This window comes from Oncorhynchus keta, chromosome 37, assembly GCF_023373465.1.
Source record: "Oncorhynchus keta strain PuntledgeMale-10-30-2019 chromosome 37, Oket_V2, whole genome shotgun sequence".
Lineage (NCBI taxonomy): Eukaryota > Metazoa > Chordata > Actinopteri > Salmoniformes > Salmonidae > Oncorhynchus > Oncorhynchus keta.
The window spans coordinates 20,728,998-20,746,318 of NC_068457.1; the positions used below are offsets into that span (position 1 = coordinate 20,728,998).

The following is a 17,321-nucleotide window of genomic DNA, read 5'->3' on the forward strand; positions in this document are numbered from 1 at the left end:
ACCTATATCAATTCAATTCAATTCAATTCAAGGGCTTTATTGGCATGGGAAACATGTGTTAACATTGCCAAAGCAAGTGAGGTAGACAACATACCGAATATATAAAGTGAAAAACAACAAAAATTAACAGTAAACATTACACATACAGAAGTTTCAAAACAGTAAAGACATTACAAATGTCATATTATATATATATATATATATATATATATACAATGTACAAATAGTTAAAGGACAAAGGATAAAATAAATAAGCATAAATATGGGTTGTATTTACAATGGTGTTTGTTCTTCACTGGTTGCCCTTTTCTCGTGGCAACAGGTCACAAATCTTGCTGCTGTGATGGCACACTGTGGAATTCCACCCAGTAGATATGGGAGTTTTTCAAAATTGGATTTGTTTTCGAATTCTTTGTGGATCTGTGTGATCTGGGGGAAATATGTCTCTCTAATATGGTCATACATTGGGCAGGAGGTTAGGAAGTGCAGCTCAGTTTCCACCTCATTTTGTGGGCAGTGAGCACATAGCCTGTCTTCTCTTGAGAGCCATGTCTGCCTACGGCGGCCTTTCTCAATAGCAAGGCTATGCTCACTGAGTCTGTACATAGTCAAAGCTTTCCTTAATTTTGGGTCAGTCACAGTGGTCAGGTATTCTGCCGCTGTGTACTCTCTGTGTAGGGCCAAATAGCATTCTAGTTTGCTCTGTTTTTTTGTTAATTCTTTCCAATGTGTTAAGTAATTATCTTTTTGTTTTCTCATGATTTGGTTGGGTCTAATTGTGCTGTTGTCCTGGGGCTCTGTAGGGTGTGTTTGTGTTTGTGAACAGAGCCCCAGGACCAGCTTGCTTAGGGGACTCTCCAGGTTCATCTCTCTGTAGGTGATGGCTTTGTTATGGAAGGTTTGTGAATCGTTTCCTTTTAGGTGGTTGTAGAATTGAATGGCTCTTTTCTGGATTTTGATAATTAGTGGGTATCGGCCTAATTCTGCTCTGCATGCATTATTTGGTGTTTTACGTTGTACACAGAGGATATTTTTGCAGAATTCTGCGTGCAGAGTCTCAATTTGGTGTTCGTCCCATTTTGTGAAGTCTTGGTTGGTGAGCGGACCCCAGACCTCACAACCATAAAGGGCAATGGGCTCTATGACTGATTCAAGTATTTTTAGCCAAATCCTAATTGGTATGTTGAAATGTATGTTTCTTTTGATGGCATAGAATGCCCTTCTTGCCTTGTCTCTCAGATCGTTCACAGCTTTGTGGAAGTTACCTGTGGCGCTGATGTTTAGGCCAAGGTATGTATAGTTTTTGTGTGCTCTAGGGCAACAGTGTCTAGATGGAATTTGTATTTGTGGTCCTGGTTACTGGACCTTTTTGGAACACCATTATTTTGGTCTTACTGAGATTTACTGTCAGGGCCCAGGTCTGACAGAATCTGTGCATAAGATCTAGGTGCTGCTGTAGGCCCTCCTTGGTTGGTGACAGAAGCACCAGATCATCAGCAAACAGCAGACATTTGACTTCGGATTCTAGCAGGGGGAGGCCGGGTGCTGCAGACTTTTCTAGTGCCCGCGCCAATTCGTTGATATATATGTTGAAGAGGGTGGGGCTTAAGCTGCATCCCTGTCTAACCCCACGACCCTGTGTGAAGAAATGTGTGTGTTTTTTGCCGATTTTAACCGCACACTTGTTGTTTGTGTACATGGATTTTATAATGTCATATGTTTTACCCCCAACACCACTTTCCATCAGTTTGTATAGCAGACCCTCATGCCAGATTGAGTCAAAGGCTTTTTTGAAGTCAACAAAGCATGAGAAGACTTTGCCTTTGTTTTGGTTTGTTTGGTTGTCAATTAGGGTGTGCAGTGTGAATACATGGTCTGTTGTACGGTAATTTGGTAAAAAGCCAATTTGACATTTGCTCAGTACATTGTTTTCATTGAGGAAATGTACGAGTCTGCTGTTAATAATAATGCAGAGGATTTTCCCAAGGTTACTGTTGACACATATTCCACGGTAGTTATTGGGGTCAAATTTGTCTCCACTTTTGTGGTTTGGGGTGATCAGTCCTTGGTTCCAAATATTGGGGAAGATGCCAGAGCTAAGTATGATGTTAAAGAGTTTTAGTATAGCCAATTGGAATTTGTTGTCTGTATATTTGATCATTTCATTGAGGATACCATCGACACCACAGGCCTTTTTGGGTTGGAGGGTTTTTATTTTGTCCTGTAACTCATTCAATGTAATTGGAGAATCCAGTGGGTTCTGGTAGTCTTTAATAGTTGATTCTAAGATCTGTATTTGATCATGTATATGTTTTTGCTCTTTATTCTTTTTTATAGAACCAAAAGATTGGAGAAGTGGTTTACCCATACATCTCCATTTTGGATAGATAATTCTTCGTGTTGTTGTTTGTTTAGTGCTTTCCAATTTTCCCAGAAGTGGTTAGAGTCTATGGATTCTTCAATTGCATTGAGCTGATTTCTGACATGCTGTTCCTTCTTTTTCCGTAGTGTATTTCTGTATTGTTTTAGTGATTCACCATAGTGAAGGCGTAGACTCAGGTTTTCCGGGTCTCTATGTTTTTGGTTGGACAGGTTTCTCAATTTCTTTCTTAGATATTTGCATTCTTCATCAAACCATTTGTCATTATTGTTAATTTTCTTCGGTTTTATATATCAGAAAACGCCTCTAATTGCGGTCTGCAATTATACCCTTCACGAAAAAAAAGACCAAAACGTCACAAAAACGTCTTCATAATATATCCGTGAACTGTTTCGACTGGGAAGCGTATGGTAAGCTTTTAGGTCGAGCCAACATGAGTCAGTCATAACAAATGAAGTGTTTTTTAAAAAACATATACAAAATATGTTGATGTTCATATACCATACAATATTGTTTTCTCATTCATAATCATGTTTATTCTAATCTCTAGCCTATCAACCAAATAGAAAGATATCAAACATTTTTGTCAAATTATGAAAACCAGCAGATGCACACCATCACTCACCAAGAAATTAGAACTTCATATCAGGGATAAAACACTCCCGTTGGACGCCGTAATGTCCTCAGATCCTGAAACGAACTATGACTGATTTCTTCGTCGAATGTGAGTATTTGGGTTAGAATATCGATCAGCTGCGTAATGACACTTTCACGCGCCTTTTCTGCTATTGTGCGGGCCGCTGCTGACGAATCTTGGTTGGTTGTCACTTGTTTTTCTAGTCCAAGTTTACTGGGCCTACTGATCGCTATTTGGTGAGAGCGCATATTCTGTAGCAACTTCAGTTGCTGTCTCCATTTGGGCCCCTCTCTGTGTCGCTGCCTGTAGCGCGATTGCACCTAGGTGCGCTTAAGTCACAAGAGTTTCCACCTCTCCCACTCACGCGTCAATTGTTGTGCTATCGCTGGTATTTGTGGTAATTAAATGTTAATGACAACCACTTTCCCTATATACACACACACACCACATGACCTTTTTTCCCAACTGTTAACTGTTTACTTTAGTCAGCGAAAAGGGCCACAGGGAGTTGGAAAATGAGGCATAAGATCTAAAGTAAACACGTCTAAGAACATCCCAACTATACAAGGTTTAGGCTATATAAGATCACACATCAACATCTCCTTATGCAGATTACAGTTACTGTGTACTCATGGCATCTGGAAAGGCTGAGAGAAGAGAAAGGAGACATTCCTTGCTGTTGTCTAGCAGACCCCAAACTATTAAAATATATAAAAGTAACCTTTATTTAACTAGGCAAGCCAGTTAAGAACAAATTCTTATTTACAATGACGCCTACCCCGGCTAAACCCGAACAACGCTGGGCCAACTGTGCACGGCCCTATGGGACTCCCAACCACGGCCGGATGTGATACAGCTTGGAATTGAACCAGGGACTGTAGTGACCTTTTGCACTGAGATGCAGTGCCTTAGACCGCTGTGCCACTCGGGAGCCCAAAACTACAGCATCTCTATTCAATAGATCCGTCTCTCTGCTATCTTTCTACTATCGAATACAAGCCTGGGGGGCATGTATTAGCTATGGCAGAGTTCTGGTGTTGACAGCAGCTGCACATGAAGCTTGTCTTTTCTATAATGGCTGCTACCTTTCCTCATCTCTTGTTTAATTTACACTCATTTGAAGGCCCAGGAAAGTGCTAATGAGGGAAAGGCAATGATGCACCGACAGGGTGTCCCCACCCCATGGCAACCCCAGGTGTCCCCACCCCATGCCAACCCCAGGTGTCCCCACCCCATGCCAACCCCAGGTGTCCCCACCCCATGGCAACCCCAGGTGTCCCCACCCCATGCCAACCCCAGGTGTCCCCACCCCATGCCAACCCCAGGTGTCCCCACCCCATGGCAACCCCAGGTGTCCCCACCCCATGCCAACCCCAGGTGTCCCCACCCCATGCCAACCCCAGGTGTCCCCACCCCATGCCAACCCCAGGTGTCCCCACCCCATGCCAACCCCAGGTGTCCCCACCCCATGGCAACCCCAGGTGTCCCCACCCCATGCCAACCCCAGGTGTCCCCACCCCATGGCAACCCCAGGTGTCCCCACCCCATGGCAACCCCAGGTGTCCCCACCCCATGGCAACCCCAGGTGTCCCCACCCCATGGCAACCCCAGGTGTCCCCACCCCATGCCAACCCCAGGTGTCCCCACCCCATGGCAACCCCAGGTGTCCCCACCCCATGCCAACCCCAGGTGTCCCCACCCCATGCCAACCCCAGGTGTCCCCACCCCATGGCAACCCCAGGTGTCCCCACCCCATGGCAACCCCAGGTGTCCCCACCCCATGCCAACCCCAGGTGTCCCCACCCCATGGCAACCCCAGGTGTCCCCACCCCATGGCAACCCCAGGTGTCCCCACCCCATGCCAACCCCAGGTGTCCCCACCCCATGCCAACCCCAGGTGTCCCCACCCCATGGCAACCCCAGGTGTCCCCACCCCATGCCAACCCCAGGTGTCCCCACCCCATGGCAACCCCAGGTGTCCCCACCCCATGGCAACCCCAGGTGTCCCCACCCCATGCCAACCCCAGGTGTCCCCACCCCATGCCAACCCCAGGTGTCCCCACCCCATGCCAACCCCAGGTGTCCCCACCCCATGTCAACCCCAGGTGTCCCCACCCCATGGCAACCCCAGGTGTCCCCACCCCATGCCAACCCCAGGTGTCCCCACCCCATGGCAACCCCAGGTGTCCCCACCCCATGGCAACCCCAGGTGTCCCCACCCCATGCCAACCCCAGGTGTCCCCACCCCATGCCAACCCCAGGTGTCCCTACCCCATGCCAACCCCAGGTGTCCCCCAGCAGGCGGCAGTCACCACAACAACACAGAGCTCATCCAGGAGTCTCCCACAGATTGAATCAACCTGTTTAGAATATCTAAACATAATTTTGTCAATGTGGTTACAATGTTGAATCAACGTGGAGACCATTGGATCATCAACAAAAATTTGAGATACGACTTATCACTTTTTGTCTACAGTATTTATAAAACTTCCCACTGGGCACACAGTGGTTGAATCAACGTTGTTTCCATGTCATTTCAATGAAATTACATTGAACCAGCATTGAATAGACATTGAATTGACATCTGTGCCCAGTGGGTTAGTAAGCATGTGTAGAAACATTGTTGATTCTTTGAAAACTGTCAGAACTAGCATGCCTTTGTGGAGTTCAACATTTCATTTCCTAAATGATCTCAGATTTTCAAATGATGTGCTTCCAAATGGAGTCCTCATACTTAGAGCAGTTGGCAGAATCGTGAGTTCACGTCATTGAGGTGGCCCTTTTGAAAAGGTGTAGTGTCTCCCAGAAAAGGTGTGTCTTCGTTGGTGAGGTCACTGGAAGAAGAAGCAGATGCCATGGTTTGGCCATTCGTTTCTTCCTTTCTCACACTGTCTGGTTCTTCTGTGTCTAAATGGGACAAGAAAGACTCCTTTATCTGGCTGTATCATATGAAAATGTCTCTTTCATATCTTCTGATATGTAATGAAGGCTGTATAACTTGTCCAATAATAAACACATTTTGTTGTTTAATAACCTTTTTTTCCTCCCTACTAGCTAGCAATTCGAACAAACCCAAATTGCCTCATCTCTCTCCCTCCCCCTGCTGGTTGTCTCTGTACACGCAGGGCTCTCCTGTCCCTCTGGCCATGATGGTGTCCTCAGACACACAGAGAAATCTGAATGGGAGCCATGCTGGCACTACCTGTATGTGAAGGGGCTGAGGTGTATGTGGTCAGGCACTCCGTGACTCTCCATGCGGGAGGCAGTGTTGACCGTATCTCCAAACAGGCAGTATCGAGGCATCTTGTCCCCTACCACACCAGCCAGCACTGGACCTGTGTGCAGACCCACCCGAATCTGGTACACACACGCCACACATGGACACACACACCGCCACTTCAAATCACAATTCCATAGTTTCATTAAAGAACAGCTGGTTTGGGGCAGGGCAGTGGGGCAGACTGGCACACCTGGCTCTCATCCTCTCTAATGCCTCTTCCTGATGCTGTTACCAGACCAGAGTAATACACCAGAGATCTCACACTGAACCCCTGGAGGCCACAGTGTCTGCTGGGTGTAGACTACTTTGCTCTTATTATTTAACCCTCTAGACCTCATTCTACTTTCATTCAATTATAAACATATAGTACATAAACACTGCGACTTGACTCTTGTTTTGAATCATGACACATTTAAATGAAAAATAAACGTCTCAACCCTCCTATCAATCTCCTCATCCTCCTTGGTTACCTCCTTGATCTCTCTTTGGGGCCGGAAATCCCTATTTGACCCTCGGCTCCTCTGAGAGACCAGGAAGACCACATGTTCTTTCCTCCCTGTGCGCTCGTCCTCCTCTGATTGGTTAAGGATGGTCATGCTCACTTCGCTGTCAAAGAAGTCTTTGGCCACCGCCTCAATGATGCCTGCACAGAGAGAAAAGAGATAACCTCCTTAGATTAAAGGTACACTTTAGGTATGGATGATTACCGTACCTGGCACAATGTGATATAGGCCTTTCCTGTCCGAGTAGTAATGAAGCAACATCCTTCCATCATCGTTCTTCTCCACTCGGAACGAGGGAGCGTTCATCTCCTAGAAGAAGGATATTTATTGCATACATAATCTTTTTAAATTTTAAATTTGGGCTCTAATGGATTGAAATACATAATAGATTATCCATTGTAGAGGCCGTAAAGAGAAGGTCACCTGGTAGGAGAGAGCCAGGTAGCTGTGAAGGGCATCCAGGTTCCCCCCTAGCGTACGCAGCATTGTGTCGTACCCCGCCATCTTACAGAAGCTGAAGAAGTACTCCCCGAAAAGCTTCAGCACCACCTCAGAAGGCATGTCTGTGGCCACAACACCACCACATCATTGTCATCACTATATCATCACCAACTGTCAAACTAAATGGTGCCTATCTCTCACCTTAGTTTGGGATTGTGGACTGTCACGTAATTCTAACCCTGATACCGTGTCATGTCCACAGGCTCTGGGGTGACCCCTCAGGTACAGGACATCTGGAACACACTTGGATCACCTGTGCCACACCTGGAGGGCCTCAGCAGGGACGTTGTTAACACCTGGCCTTACACACCCCCTCCCCCAAGGAGGTAGACACTCCTAACCACTTATATAAGGGTATCAAAAACACTGACCTGTGTTTCTGGTTCAAGATGAAACACCGTTATAGAATTGTAAAGAGCGTAGAGACTGGTACTTACCCAGCATAGTACATGCCTCCTGCACAAGACACAGAGTAATGACACCATCGTATATCTCATAAGTCATGAACGTGTCCTGGACCTCTGCCAGGGTCCTGAAGAGATAGAGAGAATTGGCATGCTCATGTCCTGAATCCTTTCAAATTTACATCAACATTTACTTAGAACACAAAACACCAGACCTCAGTTTCTCCCATGTTTCTTCACCAAATTTCTCAATGACCAGAGATTTCAGACAGGTATTTATGAATCCGTACTGCGAACACAAACAGCGAAGAAGAAGAGAGCGAAATGTTATATCATAGTTGTCAAAAGCAAGAATGGGTTAGAATGACTAGAATGACTTGATGTTAAAATCAACAAACAGACATCTTGGTACTCACCATCTCTCTGGTATCTCTCTGTCCTCGTCCTCCTGGTTTGTACTCTCTATGTACAGAACCCCGAACTCCTCACTCACTCACGCACACACACGATGGAATTATTCTGCCACCATATGGTGAGAATTAGACATTGCAGGGCATCCAGTCCCATCTTCTTGTTGCATGAATCCTGTCTTCAATTTTTCCAATTATTGTATTTTTTGCAATGTGTATGTCACGCCCTGGTCGAAGTATTTTGTGTTTATCTTTATGTATTGGGTCAGGCCAGGGTGTGGCATGGGGTTTTTGTATTGTGGTGTGTTTTGTCTTGGGGTTTTGGTATATAGTGGGATTGTAGCTAGTGGGGTTATCTAGCAGAGTCTATGGCTGTCTGGAGTGGTTCTCAATCAGAGTCAGGTGTTTATCGTTGTCTCTGATTGGGAACCATATTTAGTCAGCCATATTCTTTGGTTGTGTTGTGGGTGATTGTTCTTAGTGTCCTGATGTCCTTGTTCTGTGTTAGTTGACACAAGTATAGGCTGTTTTCGTTTATTGTTTTTGTAGTGTTTTGTATTGATTCGTGTTTACGTGTGTTTTTTCCATTAAACATGGATCGCAATCTACACGCTGCATTTTGGTCCGACTCTCCTTCACCACACCTAGAAAACCGTTACAGAATCACCCACCATACAACCGGACCAAGCAGCGTGTCAACAGGCAGGAGCCGCAGGAGAGGCAACAGAGGCAGCAGCAGCAGGAGCAGCAGCAACTACAGTGGGAGAGGCTGCACTACTTGGAGAAATGGACTTGGGAGGAGATTCTAGACGGGAAAGGACCCTGGGAACAGCCTGGAGATTATTGTCGCCCCAAAGCCGAGCTGGAGGCAGCAAAAGCAGAGAGGTGGCATTATGAGGAGCTAGCACGGCAGAGCGGATGGAAGCCTGAGAGTCAGCCCCAAACATTTCTTAGGGGGGCCTCAGGGAGAGTGTGGCAGAGTCAGGAGTCAGACCTGAGCCAACTCTTCCTGTTTATCGTGAGGAGCCAAGGAGGAGACCAGAACTGGTGTTGGAGGTGAGCGAAGCAGAGACTGTGAAGGAGTTAATGGGGAAATTTGAGGAGAGAGAAATGAGGGAGTTGCTGTGTTGGTGCTTTTTGCATGGAATTCGCCCGACGGAACGTGTCAGGGATTTGATGGCACCTGGGTCAGCGCTGCATACTCGTCCTGAGGTGCGTGTTAGTCGGCTGGTGAAGTTGGTGCCAGCCTCACGCACCAGGCCTCCTGTGCACATCCCTAGTCTTGCACATCCTGTGCCAACACTGCTCTCAAGATCTCCAGTACGCCTTCACGGTCTAGCCCATCCTGTGCCACCTCCACACACCAGCTCTCCGGTAGCAGCTCCCCGCACCAGGCTTCCTGTGCGTGTCCTCGGTCCAGTACCACCAGTACCAGCACCACGCATCAGGCCTACAGTGCGCCTCGCCTCTCCAGCGCTGTCGGAGCCTATCTCCTTTCCTGCGCTACCGGAGTCTCCCGCCTGTTCAGCGCAGCTAGAGCCTTCTTCCTCTACAGCGCTGCTGGAGTCTCCTGCCTGTTTAGCGCAGCCAGCGCCGCCAGTCTGCCCAGCGCCGCCAGTCTGCCCAGCGCCGCCAGTGCCGCCAGTCTGCCCAGCGCCGCCTGTGCCGCCAGTCTGCCCAGCGCCGCCAGTCTGCCCAGCGCCGCCAGTGCCGCCAGTCTGCCCAGCGCCGCCAGTCTGCCCAGCACCACCAGTGCCGCCAGTCTGCCCAGCGCTGCCAGTCTGCCCATCGCCGCCCGTGCCGCCAGTCTGCCTTGCGCCGCCAGTCTGCCCTGCGCCGCCAGTCTGCAAGGTGCTGCCAGCCTGCATGGAGCAGCCAGAGCTGTCAGTCTGCATGAAGCAGCCAGAGCTGTCAGTCTGCAAGGAGCTGCCAGTCTGCATGGAGCAGCCAGAGCTGTCAGCCTGCATGGAGCAGCCAGAGCTGTCAGTCTGCATGGAGCAGCCAGAGCTGTCAGTCGCTATGAAGTAGCCAGAGATGTCAGTCTGCATGAAGCAGCCAGAGCTGCCAGTCTGCAAGGAGCTGCCAGTCTGCAAGGAGCTGTCAGCCTGCATGGAGCAGTCAGAGCTGCCAGTCTGCAAGGAGCTGCCAGTCTGCAAGGAGCTGCCAGTCTGCAAGGAGCTGCCAGTCTGCAAGGAGCTGCCAGTCTGCACGGAGCCGCCAGAGCTGCTAGTCTGTAAGAAGCCGCCAGAGCTGTCAGTCTACATGGAGCCGCCAGTCAGCGTGGAGCAGTCAGAGCCGCCAGTCAGCATGGAGCAGCCAGATTCTTCCAGATCTACCAGTCAGCCAGGCTCTTCCAGATCTGCCAGTCAACCAGGCTCTTCCAGATCTGCCAGTCAACCAGACTCTTCCAGATCTGCCAGTCAACCAGACTCTTCCAGATCTGCCAGTCAACCAGACTCTTCCAGATCTGCCAGTCAACCAGGCTCTTCCAGATCTGCCAGTCAACCAGGCTCTTCCAGATCTGCCAGTCAACCAGGCTCTTCCAGATCTGCCAGAACTGCAAGTCAGCCAGGATCTGCCATTCAGCCAGGATCTGGTAGATCTATCTGCCTGAGCTTCCTCTCACTCCTGAGCTTCCTTTCACTCCTGAGCTTCCTTTCACTCCTGAGCTTCCTTTCACTCCTGAGCTTCCTTTCACTCCTGAGCTTCCTTTCACTCCTGAGCTTCCTTTCACTCCCGAGCTGCCCCTCAGTCCCGAGCTGCCCCTCAGTCCCGAGCTGCCCCTCAGTCCCGATCTGCTCCTCAGTCCAGTGGGGTTCTGGGTGAGGACTACTAGGCCATGGTCGGCGGCGAGGGTGGACTATCCAGGGACGCGAGGAGGAGGGACTAAGACAGTGTTTGAGTGGGGTCCGCGTCCCGCGCCGGAGCCGCCACCATGGACAGACGCCCACCCGAACCCTCCCTGTTGATTTGAGGTGCGTTCGGGAGTCTGCACCTTAGGGGGGTTCTGTCACGCCCTGGTCGAAGTATTTTGTGTTTATCTTTATGTATTGGGTCAGGCCAGAGTGTGGCATGGGGTTTTTGTATTGTGGTGTGTTTTGTCTTGGGGTTTTGGTATATAGTGGGATTGTAGCTAGTGGGGTGATCTAGCAGAGTCTATGGCTGTCTGGAGTGGTTCTCAATCAGAGTCAGGTGTTTATCGTTGTCTCTGATTGGGAACCATATTTAGGCAGCCATATTCTTTGGTTGTGTTGTGGATGATTGTCCTTAGTGTCCTGATGTCCTTGTTCTGTGTTAGTTGACACAAGTATAGGCTGTTTTCGGGTTTCGTTACGTTTATTGTTTTTGTAGTGTTTTGTATTGATTTGTGTTTACGTGTGTTTTTTCCATTAAACATGGATCGCAATCTACACGCTGCATTTTGGTCCGACTCTCCTTCACCACACCTAGAAAACCAACCGTTACAGTGTATTCTTTCTCTTGGTAGTTGATTAAATCAGTGGAGGCTGTTGAGGGGAGGACGGCTCATAATAATGTCCGGAACGGAGTGAATGGAATGGCATCACACACATAGAAACCACACGTTTAATGTATTTTATACCATTCTGCCTATTCTGCTCCAGCAATTACCACGAGCCTGTCTTCCCCAATTAAGGTGCCACCAATATCCTGTGTATACAATATACTCTGAGTGTACAAAACATTACATAAAATGATCAAGTGAATCCAGGTGAAAGCTATGTTCTTTTATTGATGTCATCTGTTAAATCCACTTCAATCAGTGTAGATGAAGGGGTGGAGACAAGTTAAAGGGTTTTTAAGCCTGGAGATAATTGAGACATGGATTGTGCATGTGTGCCATTCAGAGGCTGAATGGGCAAGACAAAAGATTTAAGTGCCTTTGAACGGGAGATGGTAGTAGGTGCCAGGCACACCGGTTTGTGTCAAGAACTGTAACGCTGCTGGGTTTTTCACACTCAACTGTTTATCATCTGTATTAAGAATGGTACACTCCCAGAAGGATATCCAGCAAATTTAACACTACTGTGGGAAGTATGGAGTCAACATGGACCAGCATCCATGTAGAACGCTTTCGACACCTTGTAGAGTCCATTCCCCGAAAAAATTGAGGCTGTTCTGAAGGCAAAAGGGGGTGCAACTCAATAGTAGGAATGTGTTCCTAATGTTTTGTAGGTCTGTATATCAGTAGTATAGAACACACACAGCTGCCTGAACTGTTATTGGTTGGAAGTCCTTGTCCATGGTCCTGAAATAGTGTCCAGGTCAATGTTGCAGGCTGCATGTGAGATTAAGGGTTAACAGCCTTATAGGAATTTGGTCTATTTGAAGTAAATAACGCATTTCAGTCTTTGGATGCAAAAGGAAGCCATTTAATGTTTAATTACTTGACATAGTCTGCAAAAACCATAAACAGTAGACGTCTGTCTTATCTGAAAGAAAAAAGAAAGAAACAATTATGATTGCGCTGCCTATGCTTTCCCACTAGCTATAAATGCTGTTGTTCCCCCAATAAATGTTTTACCAGTGTCACAGCATATTTCGTGTAACACAAGACAAGCTAAAACTAGACACTAAATTGTAAAAACTGATACATCCTGACATGCTTTCAAAAAACAAATGGCTCCCTAAAATAAAGTGGGAACTGACGCAAAGTTACTTTGATCATTGTTGTAAAAAAGTAACGTTCATGTTCAGTTTGTCGGGAATTTTCAGACCCCTCAAGGAGGGTCAAATGTTAAGATGATTTGGAATCAAACAAACATTGATTTGGAGTGAATCAACACGTGAACTACTTTTTTTAACGAACTTAAAATTGCTCTGACATTACATCACAGCAATTTTTATTTTGCAATGATCATAACCGTTGGCAGTATTTTCTGTTAATCTTTAATTGAATGTACTTTTCCAAAAGAAATCTTCTCCATCGGCAAAGTGCTTATGCGCGGTGTATAACCAGAGACAGTAGAGAAATCATTCCCAGACCATCTCTAGTGTAACTCCAGGAAGAGAAGAATCAATAGCCTACAGCTGAATCAAGTACAGCATTGCCAAAGGAGAAGCAGGCAAGACCTTGAATGTTTATTTATTTAAATGCTGAGTTTTTACGATCGAAAACAAATCACAGCCATTCTCAACGCTTTCTGTGTTATGGGTTTTGTAATCAGCGTGAGTCATTTCACATGGAGGGCAATGAAATTACAATGGTGTAACTGATAAGGTAGAGATACTAAAACACAGCGAAAATACAGTTTAGAGCATGGAAGCTTTTCAGTTGTAATTCGAGTAACACTTCAACTACAGCAGAACATACAGTATAAACTCATACTATATTTACTGTCTTGTTCTACACAGAGATGTTGTGTGAAAGCGCACTCTGGGGCATGGATCACCATGAAGACTTGGCGAGAGAACTCACTCCTCCTCACGCGTCCCTATCAGAGCCAACATCAGACCGGGGTAGTTTCTACCCTCATCTCTCCAAATGCGCCAACATCGAGGTTGATGGCAGGGAAAATATGGAAAACCATACAGTGAAAAAGGCGGTGAAACAGAGATCGGGTCATCAAGAAAATGGACTGGTCCCAGGAGACCAATTAGTGAGGAATATGGCATCACCCCATTCTACAGAGCTGTTTGGACCAACAGGGAGAGGGAAGTCATCAGGAGCCGGACGGACACTGGTACCCTGTCAGACTTCATCTCCAAGCCTCTCGCAGAGTCGCACGAAAAACCATGTAGTGTAAAGCTTGCCTCTTCATTCTCCATGGACATATTTAACAGTGGCTTATGGAACAAAGTTATTTATTTTGTATGTCATTTCACTATCCTTCATAACCTATGCTTTTTCGCTGACACGGTTGCCAGTTGTACGGTGTTTCCTCCGACACAATGGTGGGGCTGGCTTCCGGCGAGCATTGTGTCAAGTAGCAGTGTGGCTTGTCAGTGTCGTGTTTCGGAGGACTCATGACTTTCGACCTTCGCCTCTCTGGAGTCGGTACGGGAGTTGTAGCGATGCGACAAGACTGTAACTACCAATTGGATATCACGAAAATGTGGAAAAAAAGGTGTAAAAAGTACAAACAAAAATTACAATAACCTGTGCTTGATATCCTGTTCAACCCTTCCTGTGAATTAAATAACATTACAGGCCTATTGCTTATTGCATTTGTTTGATTGAAGAATGTTCATTTATTGACTAAATGTGCAGTGTTTATACATTGTTCTTTCAACTATTTATTATTGATGGAGAGGAAGCCAGCCTTAACATTCACCATCACTGGAACACTGTAACAGGATGGCATGGAATGAATCCTGTACTCTATTCTGTGTTGATGTTATTAACAAATAGGGATAGAATAGGCCTGCACTTGTTTCTTATCATTATTCCTTTCCATTCAATATAGGTCCATTCCAGATAGTGAAGATAGTATTTAGGTCTATGAAATATCTATCTAGGTCAATGAAAATACTGTAGATGTTAGTTACCATAAATTACCTCAGATCCAGGTTTATAAGGAAGCACTTACGAGAGTCAAATTTAGTTGTACATTTATGTTCAGTCATTTTTTTTGTTCAGTCATGTTCACCATATTTTGCTAAAATATTCTCTGTTTTATTTCATTTGAAAGTAGCTGTTGTCACCAGAAAACAAGTCTTGACTATTCAATGATTACTACCATTCATATGGGCACAACATACAGTGCCTTCAGAAACTATTCATAGCCCTTGACTTATTTCACATTTTTTTGTATTTCTATTTATTAGGGATCTCCATTAGCTGCTGTACTTTAAAGGGCCAGCCCTGCTGCCCTGTTCTGAGCCAACTGTCATTTTCCCAAGTCCCTCTTTGTGGCACCTGGCCACACTACTGAACAGTAGTCTAGGTGCGACAAAACTAGGGCATGTGGGCCCTGCCCTGTTGATAGTGTTGTTAAGAAGGCTTAGCAGCGCTTTATTATGGACAGACTTCTCCCCATTTTAGCTACTGTTGTAAACTGTTTTGACCATGACAGTTTACAATCCAGGGTTACTCCAAGTAGTTTAGTCACCAACTTGCTCAATTTCCACATTATTCATTACAAGACATAGTTGAGGTTTAGGGTTTAGTAAATGATTTGTCCCAAATACAATGCTTTTAGTTTTAGAAATATTTAGGACTAACTTATTCCTTCTTACCCATTCCAAAACTAACTGCAGCTCTTTGTTAAGTGTTGCAGTCATTTCAGTTGCTGTAGTAGCTGACGTGTATAGTGTTGAGTCATCCGCATACATAGACACACGCCTTACTCAAAGCCAGTGGCATGTCGTTAGTAAAGATTGAAAAGAGCAAGGGGCCTAAACAGCTATACTGGGGAATTCATGATTCTACCTGGATTATGTTTGAGAGGCTTCCATTAAAAAAAACCACCCTCTGTGTTCTGTTAGACAAGTAACTCTTTATCCACATTATAGCAGGGGGTGTAAAGCCATAACACATACGCTTTTCCAGCAGCAGACTCAAAGCTGCACTGAAGTCTAACAAGACAGCCCCCACAATCATTTTATCATCAATTTCTCTCAGCCAATCATCAGTCATTTGTCTATGTGCTGTGCTTGTTGAGTGTCCTTCCCTATATGCATGCTGAAAGTATTTTGCCTGAATTCAAAATTGATTACATTTAAAAAAAAATACTCACTCATCTTCACACAAAACCCCATAATGACAAAGTGAAAACATGTTTTTAGAAATTATTGCAAATGTGTTGAAAATTAAGTATAGAAATATCTAATTCACGTAAGTATTCACATCTGAGTCACCTTTGGCAGTGATTACCGCAGCCCGTCTGGTGTTCAACCTTCCCAAGTTCTCTCACGTCACCCCGCTCCTCCGCTCTCTCCACTGGCTTCCAGTTGAAGCTCGCATCCGCTACAAGACCATGGTGCTTGCCTACGGAGCTGTGAGGGGAACGGCACCTCAGTACCTCCAGGCTCTGATCAGGCCCTACACCCAAACAAGGGCACTGCGTTCATCCACCTCTGGCCTGCTCGCCTCCCTACCACTGAGGAAGTACAGTTCCCGCTCAGCCCAGTCAAAACGGTTCGCTGCTCTGGCTCCCCAATGGTGGAACACACTCCCTCACGACGCCAGGACAGCGGAGTCAATCACCACCTTCCGGAGACACCTGAAACCCCACCTCTTTAAGGAATACCTAGGATAGGATAAAGTAATCCTTCTCACCCCCTTAAAATATTTAGATGCACTATTGTAAAGTGGCTGTTCCACTGGATGTCATAAGGTGAATGCACCAATTTGTAAGTCGCTCTGGATAAGAGCGTCTGCTAAATGACTTAAATGTAATGTAAATGTAATTACAACTGTGAGTCTTTCTGGGTAAGTGTCTAATAGCTTTGCACACCTGGATTGTACAGTATTAGCCCATTATTATTTTTTACACATTTTCAAGCTCTGTCAAGTTGGTTGTTGATCATTGTTACACAGCCATCTACAAACATAATGCTTTCTAAAGTTAATGTATTTGCCACATTTTTTGCAGTTGTACTTTGTTGCCTTATTGCAAACAGGATGCATGTTTTGGAATATTTTTATTCTGTAATGGCTTCCATCTTTTCATTCTGTCATTTAGGTTAGTAGTGTAGAGTAACTACAATGTTGTTGATCCATTCTCAGTTTTCTCCTATCACAGCCATTAAACTCTGTAACTATTTTAATGTCACCATTAGCCTCATAGTTAGATCCCTGAGAGATGTTTTTCCTCTCTGGCAACTGAGTAAGAAAGTATATTTGCAGTGACTGGGTGTATTGATACAGCATCCAAAGTGTAACTAATAACTTCACCATACTCAAAGGGAAATTCTGTCTGCTTTTTTTTTTAACCATCTACCAATAGGTCAAATCAAATCCAATCAAGCTTTATTTATACAGCACATTTCAGACATGCAATGCACTTTACAGGAAGAAAATAATGACACCCAACTGAACAACTAGAAAGAACCCTAAGGAAAAGCTAAGCTAAAAATATATATTTTAAAATATGTCCACAGGTTTGCCCCCCCTCAGGTTCTCTGGCAGGCTATTCCAGAGGCTGGGGAAATAATAACTAAAGGCTGACTAAAGACTTACTGGGTAAATAACTTAAAAGCATGTCTGACATGTATTGGGGTGCACAACCATGGATTGATTTAAA

General features: G+C 45.8%; 2 protein-coding genes across 2 annotated transcripts; one reads left to right on the plus strand and one right to left on the minus strand.

The window, feature by feature from the left end:
- The first annotated feature begins 4,225 nt into the window (after positions 1 to 4,225).
- LOC127916602 (proline-rich protein 2-like) lies at positions 4,226 to 5,371 on the plus strand. Its single transcript, XM_052498907.1, has one exon. It carries the CDS (start codon positions 4,226 to 4,228, stop codon positions 5,369 to 5,371), a length of 1,146 nt encoding a protein of 381 aa, XP_052354867.1.
- Positions 5,372 to 6,215: 844 nt separating this feature from the next.
- LOC118372372 (guanylate cyclase soluble subunit beta-2-like) lies at positions 6,216 to 7,046 on the minus strand. Its single transcript, XM_035758232.2, has 2 exons — positions 6,768 to 7,046; positions 6,216 to 6,374 (listed from the first exon to the last, which is right to left on the minus strand). The coding sequence occupies exons 1-2, from the start codon at positions 6,891 to 6,893 to the stop codon at positions 6,216 to 6,218; spliced, it is 285 nt and encodes a 94-aa protein (XP_035614125.2). The 5' UTR covers positions 6,894 to 7,046.
- Positions 7,047 to 17,321: the final 10,275 nt, after the last annotated feature.

Excerpts from the sequence above, each read along its gene's own strand:
- LOC127916602 (XM_052498907.1), top strand. The coding sequence starts at position 4,226 with ATGCCAACCCCAGGTGTCCCCACCCCATGCCAACCCCAGGTGTCCCCA.
- LOC118372372 (XM_035758232.2), bottom strand. The coding sequence starts at position 6,893 with ATGACCATCCTTAACCAATCAGAGGAGGACGAGCGCACAGGGAGGAAA. Across the intron at positions 6,375-6,767 it reads CCCAAAGAGAGATCAAGGAG|ATTCGGGTGGGTCTGCACAC; the intron begins GTAACCAAGGAG and ends TGTGTGTACCAG.